At 44.9% G+C, this 18,616-nt stretch overlaps 1 protein-coding gene across 1 annotated transcript in view; it reads right to left on the bottom strand.

Moving 5' to 3' along the window:
• Positions 1-337, bottom strand: part of LOC102890147 (multidrug and toxin extrusion protein 2) — a 42,699-nt gene extending 42,362 nt beyond the window's left edge. The window contains 1 exon segment of the mRNA XM_025044360.1: positions 215-337. Coding sequence (XP_024900128.1) covers positions 215-337 — 123 coding nt within the window.
• Between the last annotated feature and the right edge of the window lie 18,279 nt (positions 338-18,616).

Genomic DNA, 18,616 nt, shown 5'->3' with positions numbered 1-18,616 from the left:
GCTGAGCATAGCCAGGCCCCACTGCCACCCCTGGCACTGTCCAAGAACAGCTGTCCTGCTGTCACCTGCTCTGAGCAACAGCCTCTGTACAGCCTGGACATGATCAACATGGCAGTTTCTGGGGAAGGGTATGAGCAGCCCCTGGCACATCTCATGTTGTTACTGGACAGCAGGTAGACCCCAGACTCACCGGCCCCCCACCCCGCCTCCTTACCAGGGGTCTGGAGAGAACAAAGAGCTCCCGTGCCTCAGCCCTGAAGCCAACAGGGACCAGCCTGAGGAGGGCAGGGCAGCAGCCCCCTTTGTCCAGGGGAACTGTGTCCTGGAGGTTGTCCATTGCAAGCCCAGGGCACTCGCTGGCCACCCTGCACTCCTGAGTACTCCCTCAGGCAGCCTGAATGAGGGCAGAGCAGATAAAGACTTCTGCCCTCGTGGTGAGGGGGCTCGGGCCTGCCCAGAACCCCTACAGGGAAGAAGGACCCAAAGCTACAAAGTCCTGGGAAGGGTAGGAGGTGGGATGAGGGGGGTGGGGAGCAGAGAGTCATTGTAAGCCCCCCAACATACCCTAGGGTTAAGGCAGTTTCCAACCAAAAAGGGGAGCCTCCCTGGGTATCTAGTTCCCCACTCCTGGCAGTCTCATGGTGCCATGAGGCATTTGGAGCATGCCGGGCAAGGCCCAGCAACTGTGCGGCAAGGAAGCAGGGAACTGACCTAGGCAAACTCAGTGGCCCAAGAACCTTGAGGGCATCTCAGGCTCCCCACTTACCACAGACCGGCTGCTGCGAATGTCAGCACAGAGCTAGCCCAAGATGTCCTCTCCAGCTGCAAGTCCTGGAGCACCAGGAGAGCCCCCTGTGGGGTTGGCCTGGTCCTCCGGCCCTGCCCTCAGGTGACTGCCTGGGGTCCTGCCAGGTACTGTTGGTGCTGGGGCCTCTGTTAACTTGGTTACTTGTTAATTCTGTTAACTCTATACTTGGTTACACTTCACCAGCCTTTTCCTTTTGGCCTTCCTGATGTCCTTCCTGAGACATGCACCCTGCCAGGCCAGGGAGCCAACGTCCCTATCTCTGACCCTTCCTCACTGTCCCATGACTGCAAAACACCCAGTTCTCCACTGAGGAAGGTGGAGACTCTGGCCTTCTGGTCCCTCAGCTCCACATATATCTTCAGGTGAAAGAACAGCTGGGCAGGACCAAACTGTTTGTCTCCTGACTGTCCCCAGGCCTTCTGCTGAGCAATGACCAACATCTGCAAAATGCCCGAGGTCTGCAAAAACCCTTCCAACTACTGCCTCTTAGATTTGGCACCTCCTTCTCTCTGCCTCCACCCCAATACCTCTTCCCTCCATCCTTCACCCTTTCCTGCTTTCCTCTCCCCCTTGTCCCAAAAGGCTTCACTGGGCACCTTCCCCCATAGAAATACCTAGGGCTCAGTCCTGACAGGATGTCAAGTCACTCCCAGCTCTGTTGTAAGGGGAGAGACAGAACCAGTTTGCAAAGCCTCAGCAGTGATACCTGAAGAGTGCAAGACTCCTGAAGAGCAGAAGTTGGTGGGGGCACTTCTGGCTGGGGAAAAGTTCGAAAGAATTAAAAAGGAATATTATTTAGCACTAGAAAGAAATGAACTATCAAGCCATGAAAAGACATAGAGGAGCCTTAAATGTAGTTTGCAAAATGAAAGAGCACAATCTGAAAAAGCTAATACTGTATGATTCCAACTATATGACATTATGGAAAAGGAAAAACTATGGAGACAGAAAAAAGATTAGTAATTGCCAGAGGTTTAGGGGGGTGAAGGGGTGAGTTGGTGGAGCACAGAGGATTTTTAGGGCAGTTAAATTATTTCTGTGATATTATAATGGTTGATACATGTCATTATACATTTGTCAAAACCTATAGAATATACAACACTGAGAGTGAACCCTAATATAAACTATGGAGTTCAGTTAATAATATATATCAATATTAGTTCATCAGTTTTAACAAATGTACCATCCTAATGCTAAATATTAATAGGGGAAGCTGGAGGGTGACAGTAAGGAGGCATATATAGGCACTCTCTAAACTTTCTGTACAATTTTCCTAAAAACCAAAAACTGCTCTAAAAAATAAACTCTATTAAATATGGTAGACAACATAATAATAATAGGTAACATTTATTTAAATTTATAAGAAAAATTTTTTCCCTCTTGCACATTTAGTTTAAGAATGAAGAAGTAGCATCGTTCACAGTACCCAAAGAGTGGAGACAATTGAAGTGTCCATCAACTGATGAAAAGATGAACAAAGTGTGGTATGTCCAACAATGGAATAGTCTTGGGACATAAAGAGGAATGAAGTACTGCTAGGTACTTCAATACAAATGAACCTTGAAAAATATTAAGCTAAGTGAAAGGAGTCCATCACAAAAAGAGCACATATTATATAATTCCACTTATATGAAATGTCCAGAATAAGAAAACCCGTAAAGACAGAAAGTAGATTGGTGATTTCCAGGGGCCAAGGGAATGAGGGTAAGTGAGAATGACAGCTAAGAGATATGAGGCTTCTTTTAGGGGTGATGAAAATGCTCTAAAATTGATTGGGGTGATGGTTGCACATGTCTGTGAATATATTAAAAGTCATTGAATTGTATACTTGAAAAGACTGAATTGTATGATATGTAAATTATAGCTCAATAATGCTATTAAAAAGCTATTGAAAATGGTGTGTACATGGCATGGGCGGGGGGCGGTGCTGTGATAAGCTCTGTACCTCTAGGAAAATGCCTGGCGCTTACTATCCCAGCCTGGTCTCCCGGTTTGTGGCAGAACCCATAGAGGACTGTGTCAGGGAAGGTTCCAGACCCAGTAGGTGAGGCGGGGTGGGGTGGTTATCTGCATGCCCAGTGCAGGACCCAAGGCTCTGAGAGATTGTGTGAACAAGGCGAAGTCCCTCGCTGGGGCCAAGCTGAGCTTGATTCAAACCCGGGTCTGGTTGATGCCACTGGGACCAACAGATGTGCTGGGGGTCCTGAAGGATGGAGAGAAAGCAGGTGAGCTATGCCAGGCCAGCTAACCAGGAGCCAAGGACCAGGAGGGGATGCAGTGGAGTGCAGTGAGCAAGGAGGCACTGCCTTGGCAGAAGGCACCTGGAATGCCAGCCCCAAGCTTTTGATGTTCCTGCAGCCATTGAAGCACCACTGTGGGTTTCTGAGCATGGAAGTTTGAGTCCTCCAACTGCCAGGGCAAGTGATTCCTACAAGGGAGAGGGTAGAGAGGGGAGACTAGCACTGGGCTGGCACTAGGCTTCCAGGAGTCAAACAGAAAAGGAGGAGAATCTGGAGAGAGGGCCTTTCATTTCCTTCCCTCAGGCCAGGATCATCATTTCCTTCCCCAATATTTTAGTCCTTAGTGGGCAGTGGTAGTGGCGGGAATCCGGGTTTCCCTTTTGTCTCTTACTCACCTGGTCCTTATTTTAAAATATCCATCATTTCTGAATCGAAACAGGTACCAAGGGAAGTTGTTTATTTTTCCTGCCTTAGCTAAACAAGCCCCACAAGATGTCCTGTGAACCTGCAGGAGGACATTCATTGACAAGCACATTTTTTCTTGAGTACCTCTGTAACAGAGTGAAATGCTTGGCCTCTCTGACTTCAAACCTGCTTTGTTCTCATGGCCTTCAGGTTAATAGCTTCTTGCGTATGGCCATGCTTTTTGTTAGAGGAATTCTGCTTGCAGATTAAGTTTTACAAAAACAGTCCCTACCAGAAAGTGTCTCTACCTAGGAGATAAGGAAAGTATGTATTGTTTATCAAAGATTTGCAGAACCTCATGACTAGACTCACATCAACTAAGGTCAACAGACTAAGTACAATCTTCCTCAGACCCCTGGGGGCATCCAGATGTCTGCGGTTGTCAATCACCTCTTGCTCCTCCCATTTTCTCCTTCTTTTGACATAAAAAGCCTGAACCCTGTACTTTCTTAAGATGAATTTGAGGCACCATTAAATCTCCCATCTTCTCAGTTGGTGCCTTCTCAATCAAAAAACCTTTCCTTACTCTAAAATCTGATATTTTGAGCTTTGACCTTTCAAAGCATCAGCTAACGTGCCAGGGACTGTTTTGAGAAGCTGCATTGGATGAAATGAAAGCATCTTCCTGGGGGCAAGACCCCATGTTCTGAAGAAGGGGACGTGGGAGTTTGGTGGGGGGCAAATCCTTTGATGGGAGAAAGGTCATTAGATTTTTGGTATTCTGAGGGACCTGAAGGGGGACAGCCAGGAGGCTGTGGTGAAGGTGGTGGCAGTTCCTCATCAATAAGGGGCTGGGTGCTCAAGCCTATAAACCTCTCCCTTGCACCCCACAACATCCTTCCCCACCAGAGCCTGTCTCCTATGCCCCAGAGCACCTCTTCAGTGCAAATTTCAAGATGTATAGAAGCCAGGGCTGAGATTTCAGCACCCACATCTGAGAGGTATACTGAGGCACTGGAACAGGGGGCCATCACCTGCATCTGCTTCCTCTGGATTCCCACCAGGAGACGACACTGAAGCTGGACCTCTCTGAGCTCCACTCTGTGTAGGGTTGGGCTGCAGGCAAGTAGCAGGGCTTCCATGGCATTCTTCCACAGAACCACTTTAGCCACAAGACAATGTAGGGATTTTGATATCATGATAGAAAACAAAAGAAACAATTCTCTTCTTAGCTGCAGGACAATGTCTTCCTCAGCTTTGTCCTAAGTGTTGGAGGGTAAAGGTAGCAAATTGCCAGAAAGTACTACAATTTAAGAGAGAAAAAAAAAAAGAGAAAACCTAGCTTGTTAATTTCTGGATTTCAACATAAGAAAATGTGTCGTGAGATTGGAAAACAGTGACTCTAGCCTTAGAAACCAAAACAGCCTTCTTGTGTGCATGTGGCTGTGGCCTGCCCTCTGTGTGACAGGCATTCTCAGCACTCAGTCCATCCTCCTAGGAATGGCCTGTGTCCTGAGTAAGTCACCTCAATTAACCCTCACAGCTACCATGCACTGTAATTGGAGCTTGGACATAGGGCAAGGTCAGTTTAGCCCTTTCTGGCTGACCTTGAGATTTTCATACTCAAATCTCTTTACCTTCTTCTCACTCCAGTTTCTAGAATAATCTCCCAAAGATGCCACAATCATCTCGCTGGGAATTTTCATTGGTTCTCTACTACTACGAAATTGTCATAAATACTCTCTACTTAGTTTCTTTTTACTTTGTAGAAGATGAATCCTTATCCACTTGCTTTCTACTCCCAAGCAGTACGTTATGCTCCTGTGAGGAAAAGGTCACTGCCAGCTCTACTCACCACCTGTTTCATGCTGTTACTCTGCCTCACCTATGCACAGCTTCATTCTTCCACCTCCTCCCCTTCCTCTTGACCTTCCGTCCCCACTGCTGCCTCCTCACATAGGGCATCTGTGTCTCTGGTCTCCCTGATGCCTGGCTGGCATCATTCCAACCCATTCTTCAGAAGGCTACCTGCATTATTGCCCTCAAAAAGAAGGTGGGACTCACTGTCAGCAGCTGGAGAGGAGAAACTGAGAATAGCCCTCCCAGGCTGCAAGTCATGGCACATCTAGTGTTCACTTTATCAAAGAGAGGGAGTCTGTGTTAACTTGTCTTTTTATTTTGTATTTTTGACACTTTGATACCTGGGGGCCTTGCTGACCTAGAAAGGACTACCCTTCCCAGGGCTAACTAATTCTTAGAGATACAAACAATTCTGCCTGTAAATAATAGCCAACAACTCTGTACCATTCAGATGCAAACCAACCAACCATTCACAACCCACCATGGATTCTCAGACTCAGGCCACTATCCATCTGCCCTAACCACCCCAGAACCAGGTACCAGGCAACTAGGACAACCACTACGCCCCAGAGCCACCTGAAATTATTCCAACTGGCCAGTGCTTACCTTGCCTCATCTGTTCCTTTCCCAGAAAGTACAGCAAAGGTTCTTGCCCACATTTCTCCTCCTAACTGATCCTGGTGCTTCCCCATGTGGCTTCCTGAGGTATAATGTGCCTCCTCCTCTTGAGAACTTTGTATAAGAAACTACCTTCTCCGTGGCGGTTGTCTCCTGATCTATTGGCCTTGCCTTACCTGAATAATAATAAAACCTGCATTTTAAAACAGTTCAAAAAAAGGGGGAGAAAAACTTCATTACTCAGAAACCAAGAACTTGGGATGACCAGAGTCTAGGCAGCCATCCCCACCTATGAGTCAGTCTAAGCTGTATTATCAGCCTACATTCAAGGACTTGCTCACCAAGGCATCCTGGGCAGAGTGGGAGGCAAATTATGGTGTGTAATGCATTGTGGAAGGTGTGCCCTCCATGAAAAAATGCATCGTAGGTGGGGACAGAATCAAAATCCAAGTGACCGAACATACTGGAGAATATAGGCTTTATGTATTCTATTGGTGCAGGAAATCAGAGATCCATATAGGAGGATGATTCTCCCTCCAGAAAACAGAGTGCACATGAGAATCACCCAGGAAATTTTTTTTTTTTTTAATTTCTGATGTAGGGCCTGGTCATCTGCATTTGTAAAGCATTCCCTGGGTGCTTCCAATAATCAGCCAGGGCTGGGAACTTAGCAGCTCAACAATGCCTGAGCTCTGGGTCAGTCGGCCATCTGCACTCCCCTCGGCTTTTCCTTCATGACTGTAAGATGACTGCAGCAGCCCCAGGCATCTTATCCCCCCACGACAACATCCATACTCAAAACTCTGTCTTAAACCCCTTTTGGGAACAAGATAACTATCTCAGAAGTTCCCCAACCAACTACCTCTAATATCACACCCACCCATACTTAAGTCCATCTCCAGAGGATGGTATTACTAAATATGGGGTTGAACCAGAAGTTCTAACCCTTGACTTCACTTTAGAATCACCTGGAAAGCTTTTATAAAAAAAAAATACCACTACCCAGGCCCCGCTCAGATGTTCTGATTTAATTACTCTGAGGAGGGCCCAGACAGCTATTTCTTTTGCTTTTTTCTTTAACTTCTTATTGAAGTCTAACATTCGTACAGAAAAGCACACATATAATATGTATACAGCTCCATGAATTTTTATAAATTAAATGCACCTGAATAACCAGCAGCCAGATCAAGAAACAGAATTTTATTAGTCTCCTCTAAGTCCCCTGGTGTCTCCTTTCATTCACTCTCTCCCACCAAGGATAGCTACTATCTTGATTTTTAGCACCATGGAATTCTTCCGCCAGCATTCATTTAGACCTCCCCAGGAAATTTTCCCATGTGCAGCCAAGGTCAAGAGTCACTGGCCTAGACACAGTCACTCTGGGGCTGAGTGAATATATATTGCTGCCATAGACAACCTGAAATAGTTTTCTTGGTAAAGATGAAGCGTTAGGTGGCACCATGCTCAATGGTTACTTCTTAAATTAATAGATGCATGTCCTGACTCAGATTCTCCTAGTCCTGTCCCATTGGGCAGGGACCTCCTGAGCCTAGCCTACTGTTAGTTCTCTCCATTAACCCTATTCGTCCCTGAGATTGCCCTTTCAGATTGCTGTGGGGCTGTTAGGGCTCAGTGACTTGATAGCTGCCCTCACTCCCAATCTGGCCAGCCCCTCCCCTGATTAGAGGATTTGGAAGGCACATAGTGGGCTGGGAGATCTCGGCTCCCATGAAGGCTTAACCCGGGCGGAGCTCATGGACAGCTGCTTATGCTGCTGGGGGCACCCCTCAGGGACGTCCTCGGCCTTGACAGACAGGGGCTATCTAGCGACCCGCAAGCCCAGCCAGGGAGAAAAAGCTGAGAGTTCAAGAACCCAGCTGCAGGGATCCCTCCCAAGCATTAACCCCAAGGCTTTTTCCCACTGTCTGTCAGCAGGGCAGGTGGGGAGTGGCTAGCCTGAAACTAGGGGCTTTCTGAGGTCAAAGCAAGGTTGAGCCAGCGCACCTGCTTTAGGCAATGGAGCAAACAGGAAACCAGAGCCCTGGCTCCAGACAGGGGCAGGAAGGAAATAAATCTGCCTTTATTTAAAAACAAGCCATAATTCAGACCAGCTTTGTGTGCAGATGACCCAGATTACCAAGGTTCAGGGACCCACCGGGTTACATAGCCTCCTGGAGCCACCAGCCTGGTCAGGCTGGCCAGGTAGGGGCAATACATAGATCCACCCCACTCCTTTTGAACCCCACCCTGAGGAGCTGCCTGGGGTTTCCCACCTTGTCAGCACCAGAAGACTAGGCAGGCCCTGCCCACAGCACCCAGAAGACATGGTCCAATGCGCCTCGTGACCACCTCTCCATCACTAGTTGAACCAATGAGAGTCTCTCTATCAGGACTTTGTGGTTGGGCATGGGAGAGAGGGTCAGTGAGAAGAAGGTGGATGAGGATGGAGACTGTAGTTCTGGGAACATGGAGCTTGGCAGGCCCGGGCAAATTGTATGAAATCCCAAACTAAATGGGACTCTGGAGGAATGACGTATCAGAGGCAAACAATTTGGAAGGTGAAGAGAGAAGAGCAGACCCCAGTGAGAGGAAGAGATGGGGGACCCTGTAGCCCTCAGAAAGAAGGGCCACGATATCATTCATTCAGTCATTTGCTTTTCTCAGTCTTTCCGTTTCTGGACACTACATGACTTGGCTGTTCCTTTTCCCTAAGAGATAATGCTCCTTCCTTACAACTTCATTTTTTTTTTTTTTTGAGATGTTCTGAGTGGAGGTCTGTTCTTGCAACCTCATGACCCCTGACGATGTGGGCCTGTCAGGAGGTCTGCACTTCCAGCTCTCTCCCCAGCCCCAGTCTCTGTGTCTTCACGTTGGCCACACCAAACAAACCCTGTCCTTGCTGCCCTTCACATGAGTCTTGCTTGGAAGAGGGACTGCCTAGCACCAAGGGCGAAGGATGCTTTCAGACCACCTAGCAAAACCTTCCTGACCAGTCGGATCATTTGCCAGCCTGGGGTATGATCACAGTAGTTTTCCTCATATCTGCACCCCTTTCATGAGGCAGTTTGTTGAACCCAACTGTTTGCTCAGGGAGTGTTAAACTAATTAAACTACTTCATTAGCTTGAAGTAGTTCTAATACTTCAGCAACCTACTTAAGCAAACCAAAACCTAAACCTGTAAATGCCTCAAGGTTAAGAAATCAAAACCTGAGACAACCAATCACAAACAACCAACTAGGCATTTCCAAATAAGGCAAAGGCTTGAGCTATAGGCAAACAAAAATTTCCTTCCTTTGCTTCTGCCTCTTCTCTTTAGAAGTCTGCCTTCTAGCTCCTGTCAGTAGAGTGCTCCTAATCACTTCCAGTTTGGTGCTGCCCGATTCGAACAGATTTTTGCTCAAATAAACTCTTACAATTTTTAATATGCCTCAGTTTATCTTTTAATAGGAGAGAAGAAATATATAATTTAAGCTCAGTTAAAGTAGACTAGGGTTACATTCTGATTCTGCCACTTTCAAGTCCCTTATTCTCTTTAGCTTGTTCTTCCTTTGTAATAAAATCTGACATAGAATTGCCATATGACTCAGCAATTCCACCTCTGGGTACATACCCAGAAGAGTTGAAAGCGGGAACTCAAACAGATATCTGTACACCCATGTTCATAGCAGCATTATTCACAATAGCCAAAAGGTGGAGGCAACCCAAATGTCCATGGGTAGATGAAGGGATAAATATAATGTATATACATCTAGTGGAATATTATTCATTCTTAAAAAAGAAGGAAACTCTGACATGTACCACACAACATGTAAACAATGCAAACATTAAAAACACTATGTTAAGTGAAATAAGCCAGTCACAAAAGGACAAATACTGTATGATTCCACTTACATGAGGTACTTATATGAGAGCCCTAGAATAGTTAAATTCATAGAAACAGAAAGTAGAATGGTGGTTGTCAAGGGCTGGTGGGAGGGGGAGTGGAAATGTTTGCTTAATGAGTATAGAGTTTTGGTTTTTGCAACATGAAAAGAGTTCTGGAGATTGCACAACAATGTGAATGTATTTAACACTACTGAACTTTAAAATATTTAAGATGATTAATTTTTAATATTAAATATTAATATTTAAGATGATTAAAAACTGTGTCTTTTACCACAGTTTAAAAAATCTCACAGAAAGAATTGATATAAGAAGTAAATGAGTTAACACATACAGAAGTACCTGGAACAGAGTAGACATTTAACAGATGTTAGAGGTCTCTTTTCTTTCTTTCTTCCTTAAATTCTTGACTCCTGATGTTTTAAAGATATAGACTAGATGAGAACAATTCATAAATAGCCCAGACTTTACCTTTATGTTATGTTCGCAGTTAACACTGCAGAAGCTCTTGGGTTTCTTAAGTAAGTTAAATCATCCTCATAACAAATTTTGTTGCATAACAAATCTTTTTGAAGAAGGAGAAGAAAGAGAAAGAGGAAGAGGAGGAGAAGACTCAAGAAAACTTGAGCATGGCTCGTGGCATTTTCATCCTGGCAGATTTTCTGTAGAATATGTTTGTGTGGAGTGTGGGAATGTATGTGTTGGTGTAATGGTGGTATATGTAGGTAGAGGTGTCTCTCCATTAGTATTAGACACATTATTCCATTAGATTTTATACCAACCTTTTCTGGTAGATAGAAATGCTAATCTCCATTTTATGAATGAGAGAACCAAATCAGAAAAATTAAGTACTGATCAAATAAAGTGGCAGAGCCAGAATATAAGGCTGGGTCTGTACCGCCTCCAAAGTACATGTTATTTCTACTCCATCTAGGGTGATAAAGAGCTTTTCTCCAGCCTACAAGCTCTGCTTCATTGGGCATGTTGCCTTATACTGCTAGACTGAGAGCCTCACACAATTCAGCAGAAAAGAGTGCTTAATCAGTTCTCAATATCTGCCAAGGGCATGAGATAGAGGAGTGACAGCGTGTGTGTGCTGCCGTTGCCTCTCTGGCCTACAGCATACTGAGCACAAGTATGGAGCAGAAATAGGAAGAAAAACTTTTTTTCTGTCTGTCTAGCAACTGCTGGCCTATTCTCTGAAAAAGGCCTCAGCATTGGAATGCTCAAGCAGGCCAAATCACCCCTCCTTCCAGGGCATCTAACTGGGGCCAGGTCGTCTCTGGTCTCAGCCTTTTGCCTTCCCAAGATAGAAAAACTGTTACTGCAGTTTCTACCAGTCCCCAACCCTATAACCTCCTACCAGGCAGACAAGCTTCTGGGAACAGAGAGCTGTTTCTGTCTTTCTTACGTACAACAGTTAATAGCACAAACATTTATTTCCCAGAAGGTCACATGAGGACTTGTAAGCTCATCTCTGGCCCTGGCTCAAATGGAAGATGTTCTATGAATGCAATACCCTGGGACCAGGACTGGGCCACATTTCCAGGATGCACAGGAAGTTATTCAGGAACCTTGGCACTTGCAAGCACCATTGTCATGTGAGGGAACAAAGGGTGTGAGCTTGCTCCCCATCTCTTAATTTAGAAGCTTGAGTCAAACCACACAGGTGATAACATCTTCCCCCAAACCCCTGTGCACCCTTCCTACCCAGCCTGCTGTGCCTCTTTCTATTCTTGCTTTGCTAAGAGGCTAAGGCCTACCCAAAGTGTTGACAGAAGCCAAGAGTGAGCTCCCGGCTCACTTAGTATCTGGAAGAGTGAAGGGCTGCCATTAGAGCAGAGAACTTCATTGCCCGGCAGGAAATCAGAGGTGGAGGGCCCAGTCCTATAATGAGCACATTAGAAGATGCACATCCAGGAGCACATGGCTTCTCCCAGGCACTCTGGGTTCTAGGTCTCACAGAAAAGAGAGTGCTGACTGAGAGACTGCCAGTGCTGCCTGTCCTGCTAAACCTGACTCTGAGCCTGGATAGCTGCTTTGCATGTGGTTGGGTTGCCTGCCCAAATGATCTCTGTTGCCTTTAGGAGTTAAGCAGCACAGGCCACACTCAACTGCTATTTTCAAAATTTTGTATAAACAAAGCAAAGGTGCAGCTTACATAACTAACACTCCCAGCTGGAGAGTCATCAGCTGGCATGGCTGATTGGTCATCAGGAGGGTAGCATGTCCACGGAGTCTGGCGCCAACGTTGGGCCTTGGTTGTCTATGGGCATAGCTGGGTCTCTCTCTCAAGCCATTTGTCCTATACTTTCTGCAAACTCTTCACTCAGCAAGTGATCTCTGAGGCCTATTTCAGAGTAAGGGGCCTAACGCAGACTTGGAGAACTGTAGAACCAGAAGAAGGAAATATCACTAATTAGTCCTTGATAAGGCACCATGCCAAGTGCTTTATCTGCATTTTCTCTTTTAATTCTCACACTAATCCTAGGAGGTAAGCATTGCTATTGTAACTGCTTGAAGATCAAAGAAACAGACTCAAATGGGCTGAACAATTGGCCCTTAGTTCAGAGTTGCATAAGGTAAGCTGACTCTCAGCATCCATTTCCACTTCCTGCTAGCAGCTTTCTGTGTGGCCGTGGCTAAACACTAGATTTCCAAGACTCCCCTGTAGCCAGGGTTCTAGGTGAGAATTAAGTTCTGTCTATATAGATGCACTTTTCAGGATTTGACTGGTTGGGCTGATAAGGAAGGGCATGAACACGTGATAGTTTTTGTAGCAGCCATCATGTGTCCAGTCACCAATTTGGTTAGGGTGAAGAGGCAGTTATGGTGGCAGAGCCATTTCCCAATCCACAGCAGTGAGTTCCAGAGGTCACTTCTGATTCTTCAGGCAAAAGAAGGTAACTCTCCTGAGGGGCAGTTATCATGCATCCTGGGAGCCATTCTCTGATTTTGAGAGATCTAATTCTCTTTATTGACTCTCTTTCTGTTGACAATACCTACAGTGGTTTCTATTTCCTGTTCTTACCTGGCTGATACGGTCTTAGAGCAAATAAGAGACAAAGCTGGGGCCAACACCAGGGGTTCCTGCCTCCAGAGTCTCTCTGCCTGTTGGTTCACAGTACTCAGGCATGAGCAAGTTGATGTGCATGGGTGTTTAGAATCAGGAGGCCCAGCTGACAGCGGCTTGCAGGAGTAGGGAGGCAACACCAGGACAGAGGAACTGCTGGGAAGCATGGGCAAAATCTCAGGTAGGGGAACAAGCCAGCCTTGCTTGGGAGATACTGGAACAAGGAGTGGACCGAAAGAGAAGAGGAAGAGAGATGGACACCAGCTGAAGGGAGGGGAAGGAGGTTGGAGTCAGTCCTGGCAAAAATGGTTGATTTTCTCCATCCATTAGGATGTTTCCAAATGTAAATAACTTAAAACACACTTCAAATGTTTGTTTGTTTTTTAAGTGAGGGAGGACAATTTATCATGTCACATAGTCATGTATAACAAAAAGTCCAAAGATAGAGTAACTCTAGTGACTCAATAGTATCTTTGAGGAGTCAAGTTGTTTCCATTTTTCTGCCATACCATTCTCAGTAGGTCTGCTTATCCTCCGGGGCGGGGGGGGGGGGGGGGGGGGGGGGGGGGGGGAGGCTGGAGTGACAGATAGGCTCTCACGAGGCTGTCCTCATGGTCACAAGATTGCTGCACTATTCCAAGTGTCACATCCAGGCATACCATCCTCTAAGAAGAGGAGTCACCCTTTCTTGTGCTTCTATTTTCATTCTGGAAGGAACCTTTTCCAGAGTCCTCCAGCAGACCTCTCCTCAGACCCTATTGCCCACAACTAGGTCATACACTCAACTTTAACTAATCACTGTCCGGCAAAACATACTTCACTACTGGCTTATGCCAGGGCTCTCAACCTTGGCTGTATACTAAAATCACTTGGAGAACTTTTTAAAAAATTATTAATGCAAGGCTCCATCCTGAAACATAGAATCAAAAGTTCAGGATCCATGATGATAATGTGTCAATGTAGGTTCAACAATTGTAACAAATGAACCACTTTGGTGGGGGATGTCCACAGTGGGGGAGGTTGTGCATGTGGAGGGAACAGGAGGTATACGGCAAATCTCTGTATTTTCAACTCAATTTTGCTATGAACCTAAAACCACAATAAGAAATAAAGTTCAATTTTAAAAAATTAAGCTTGGGATCCTAGGCATTTGTATTTTTTTAAAGTTCCTAAAGTTATTATAATATTCCAGATGCCACAAGGCTTGAGGACCTATTGATTTAGACTATGTGGGACTTATCTCTGAGCTGGGGACAAAGTCACCTCTCCTTGAAGTGAATATCTAAATAAAATGGGGATTCTATTAGCAAGGCGGGAGGGGATGAACTTTGCATAGGCAATAATGCCTCTGCTACATTCACCAGAATCCACATGGTCAGTCCAAGACAGTCTAGGTAATTCCAGAGGATTTCTGAGAAAGCGGGAAGGTCAAAGAAGGGGCTGTTCTGCTGTTGGCCTGAAGGCAATGCTCATGCTGGCCCACAGAAGAGGCAGGGCAAGAGAACCTCAGAGGCAGAGGTGGGGTCAGGAGTCCACAATTAGCATCTGCCCTCTGTCCAGACTTTTGGAGTGTGAGGTAGTGGATTTCCCATTGTTTTACCTTTAGAGATGACCAGGGACCAAGAGTAAAGTCCTGGTGGTGGCGTGAAGGACCCTGGAGATGGTAAGAGGAGGCCTGGGATGGCAGCAGTCCCAATCTGGTAGAAAGAGGGACAAGAGTCACTGTAGGTCAGAGTTAGATCTCAGAGACCTATAACATAGGGGGCATGATGAACCTTTCCCTCAGTCAGCTCTTCAGCTGGTCATCTCTAAATGCTAGCAGATTCTTTAATATCTGCATAGCCTACCCTTTTTTTCAGGTTTTTTTTTTTTTTGGTCTGTTTATCATGTGTTTATTGCCTGTCTTTGTCCATCTGAGAGACATTTGCTGCTCAAAAAATAACAATATTCTACGTTTCTCAGCACCCTTTCAACTGTGAGTGGTTCTGGCCAATGGGATGTGAGTAAAGATGATCTGTATGTAACTTCCCAGACTTCCCATCCCCTGCTAGGGTGAACCCCAAAGGTATGTGTTGAGATAGTGGAGACTCCATCAGCAGTGGTTTCTGACTGACTTTGTGGAGCACAGCCTACCAACCTCCTGTTGTGTTAACCACAGACATTTTGAGGTTAACTCTTATCCTGACTAAGCCACTCCAGTCAAATGTTAGTTTCTTGAAAATACAGACCTTGTTTATTTCTTTCACCACCATTCCCAGCATCTGAAACAGTCCACTCAATAAATATTTGTTGAATGAACAAATGAGTGAAGAAAATCTTCTCATTTGTTATATAATAAGAATCAAAGTTTATAATTTGGAAGGAACTATGACTACAATAGATAGTGTTGTGTTTTCTTTATTGTTTTTTGTTGTCGTTTTATTTTGCCTTTAATTTGAGAATCTAAACACAAGAAGCAACTGGAAAACAGAACTGAAGAATGATTTACTAAGGTTGTGGCTACTGGGTCATCCATTGGCAAGTCACAGGTGCCCTTTTGGGCACTCTGTCCAGATATGGATGGTGATGAGCAACCCAGAAATGTCACATGCTTTTGCTTGGTAACATGCAAGTTGTGATGAGTCTTGGACATTTATGTTTTGGACAATGTCAATTGTTTAGAAAGGTTGACTCATAATTGTGCAAATATGTTTTTCCAGCTCATTCCTTTATTAAAAAAAAAAAAGGAGAAAGGAGAAAGGAAAAACAAGAGATTGAATCATGGTGTTGTGTTGGGGCAAGATCAAGGTTTTTTTCAACTGTTTTATTTTGAGTTAAAATGTAGTTTAGAAATAGGATTAGTCCAGAACAGGCCAGGTTTGGGACATTATGAATAAAATAGGTTATATAGTAAATTGTAATTACTATAATAATAGTAATAATAGTAATTAGAAAAAATAATAGTAATTAGAGAAAAGAAAAGAGGAGGAGGAGATTTGAAGAAAAAGAAGGAGAAGGAGAGAGATGAGTATGATTTTTACCCATGTGCTCCAATTTTTCCCTCTGGAAAAACTCAGATCAGGTCTTTGGAAACCCTGAGCCATCTCTTCTCCAGCTGAGTATTTCTGGTTCTCTCAACAGCTCCTCGTGCAAAGGTTTTGAGGAGCCCTCAACATGTTACTGCAAGTGACATTTCCATGATGTCAGGAAAGAGCAGATGCTTTAGAGACTCAGCACTTGTGACGGTGCAGTGAGTCCAAGTGACATTACTTCCTGAACCTTAATTTCCTAATCTGTAAATGGGCTGTTAGCAGGTGAGAGTGAAGGAGAGAAGGAGGGGCAGGTAATGCTTACTCCTTCCTCCCACCCCTGGCCTGGGGGTGGCTCCACTCTCATTCATCAGAGCAATGACTGTGGGGCCTTATCTCTGGGAGGACAAGAGACACATTGTGTCTGATCAGGATGTTGTCCTTATTAATATGGTTTAAACTTCAAGGCTGTTTTACCCCACAGTTGGATCATGTGAGCTTGCAGTCATCTAAAATAAGGTAATTTCAGAAGAGAAGATGGCTGGAATGGGAGGGGATTCAGAGCAACGAAACACTAATAATGCCACTTACATTCATTTACTTAAATATTTATTGAGTCCCTACTGTGTGCTAGTCACTGTTCTAGCCTCTAGGGATTGAGAATGAATACAAAAGACAAAAGTTAGTGCTTGTATTTTCATGGAGGGAGACAGTCAATCAACAAGATAAAAATATTATAATAAGTCTTTTGGAGGAAACAAAACAGTGTAAGTGACACATAGTGAATGGGGAAAGGACCGGGGAGATGAGGCTTGAGCTGAGACAGGTGTGATGAGAAGGTGTGATGAAAAGATCTAGGAGAGGGTTCTAAGCCCTGGGGAAAAGAAAGATTTGTGGGTGGCTGGCTAACTGTGTTGAATGGGGACTTTGAGGTCTGGGCTGAAGTAAGAGAGTAGGGCAGGGTTTGGATCATACAGCACCTTGCTAGACAATTTGTGGACTTGAGAATTTCTTCTAAGTGCAGCAGGAGGCTACGGAGGATAGTGTTGGGGAAGTATAATTAAAATAAAAATTTTCCAACTCAGAAAACCTCTCTAAAAAGGAAGTAGAGAAAGAAAACACTTTTATTATTGAATAGGCATGCAACCAGAATGTGATGTACAACAGGGGAGATCTGCGAAGAGACTGCAAAGACAAAGAAATCTCATCCCTGTATAGAACCAGGCAGTATACATATTCTCAAGATAAAGGCTAACTAGTCCTTCAGTAAGTAGACTCAACAACATCATTTGTCACACATAGTTCGTCTTAACTTTATTTGGTAATCAAGAAGACTATCCATGTTAGCTAATTGGCTTTATCTAGAGAAAAACAAACTTTCAGCTTTATGACAGGAACTGGGTTCTGCAACTTGGAGCAAGTCACCGCCGAGTACTGCTCCTACCTTTTCATAGGAGAGAAGGGAAACTTTCTCCCTTGAAGTCTGCCTTTCAAATAGATGGCTCCTTGGTCCTTGAGAAAGACATTTCTGGCATTTAAAGCTAACTAGAGGCTTATTTGCTCTCTAAAAAGATTTACAGATGATTGAAGAGACAGAAAAAGAATATACAAGGACAAATTTTCTAAAGTAACTGCTCTAAATAAAGGGAAGGGAGAGAGAGCCTTTCCTTTATTTTTAACTGAGGGTATTAAGACTCATTTTTCATTATTTGTCCTTACAGTGGCATGATCTGATTTTTTTTTTTTTTTAGGAGTATTGTCTGGATGCTCAATAAACTAAAGGGAAGTAAGAATAAACTGAAGGGAAGTAAGAATAAACTAAAGGGAAGTAAGAGCAGAAGAAAAAAGACCACTCAGGAAACTTTTGATAGTGCTGAGCTTAGGGAAGTGGTGGTAAAAATGCAGAGCAGGATATACTGGGGGGAGAGTTGGAGACACGCCTCTGGAGGCTTGCTGAGGTCTTGGCCCTGAAGGAAACCAGAGAGTCAAGATGCCTCCTAGGTTTTGGCTTGAGCAGTTTTATGGAGGGTGATGCCACAATGGGAATAAATGACTTAGAGGGGAAAATCAAGAGTTCTGTTTCGTGTATGTTAGGATTAAATTCTATTAATAATCCAAGTTCATGTATCAAGTAGACAGGTGGATAAATGAGTCAAGGCTCAGGCTATGGCCAGAGACTTTAATTTGGTAGGAGAAACTGGTGAGGTAGGAGAACTGAAGTGTGTGGTCCCAGGAACCCAGAGATGAGGGAGAGAGTGTTGGAAGGAGGGGTGGCCAGGCAGGAGTGTCGGAGGGGCAGACATGGCAATAATACTACCGGGTCTGCCCAGATTGGGCTTGGTGGTGCCTGGACAAGTGTGGTTTCAGGCAGGCTTGTGGTCAAAGTCACAACTAAACTACAGAACAGCCATCTTTGGTAGTTGCCTGGAGTCTGGCTGAACAGAAATCCTACATTAGGGGACACACAGAAGAAGCCATGTCGAGACAGAGACATGAAACAGGCATGTTCCACAACCATGCGTGGTGGTTGAGAATTAATTGAGAGAAATATCCTGGCTGCGAAGGTACTTCTGGAGGCCCCAAACTGGGCTCCCCAGGTCAGGGTTCCGGTGCCATGAAGAGAAGTCCCCACACTTCTGACTGTAAAAAATAGCAGAGATTGTGGCTGGTTAAGATGAAGGGCCGAGGAAGTCTCAGACTTTCCTCTTATGGGCCCATGCA

This window comes from Pteropus alecto, unplaced genomic scaffold (genome assembly GCF_000325575.1).
Source record: "Pteropus alecto unplaced genomic scaffold, ASM32557v1 scaffold52, whole genome shotgun sequence".
NCBI classification, from domain to species: domain Eukaryota; kingdom Metazoa; phylum Chordata; class Mammalia; order Chiroptera; family Pteropodidae; genus Pteropus; species Pteropus alecto.
This window is presented reverse-complemented; position numbering and strand designations above follow the sequence as displayed.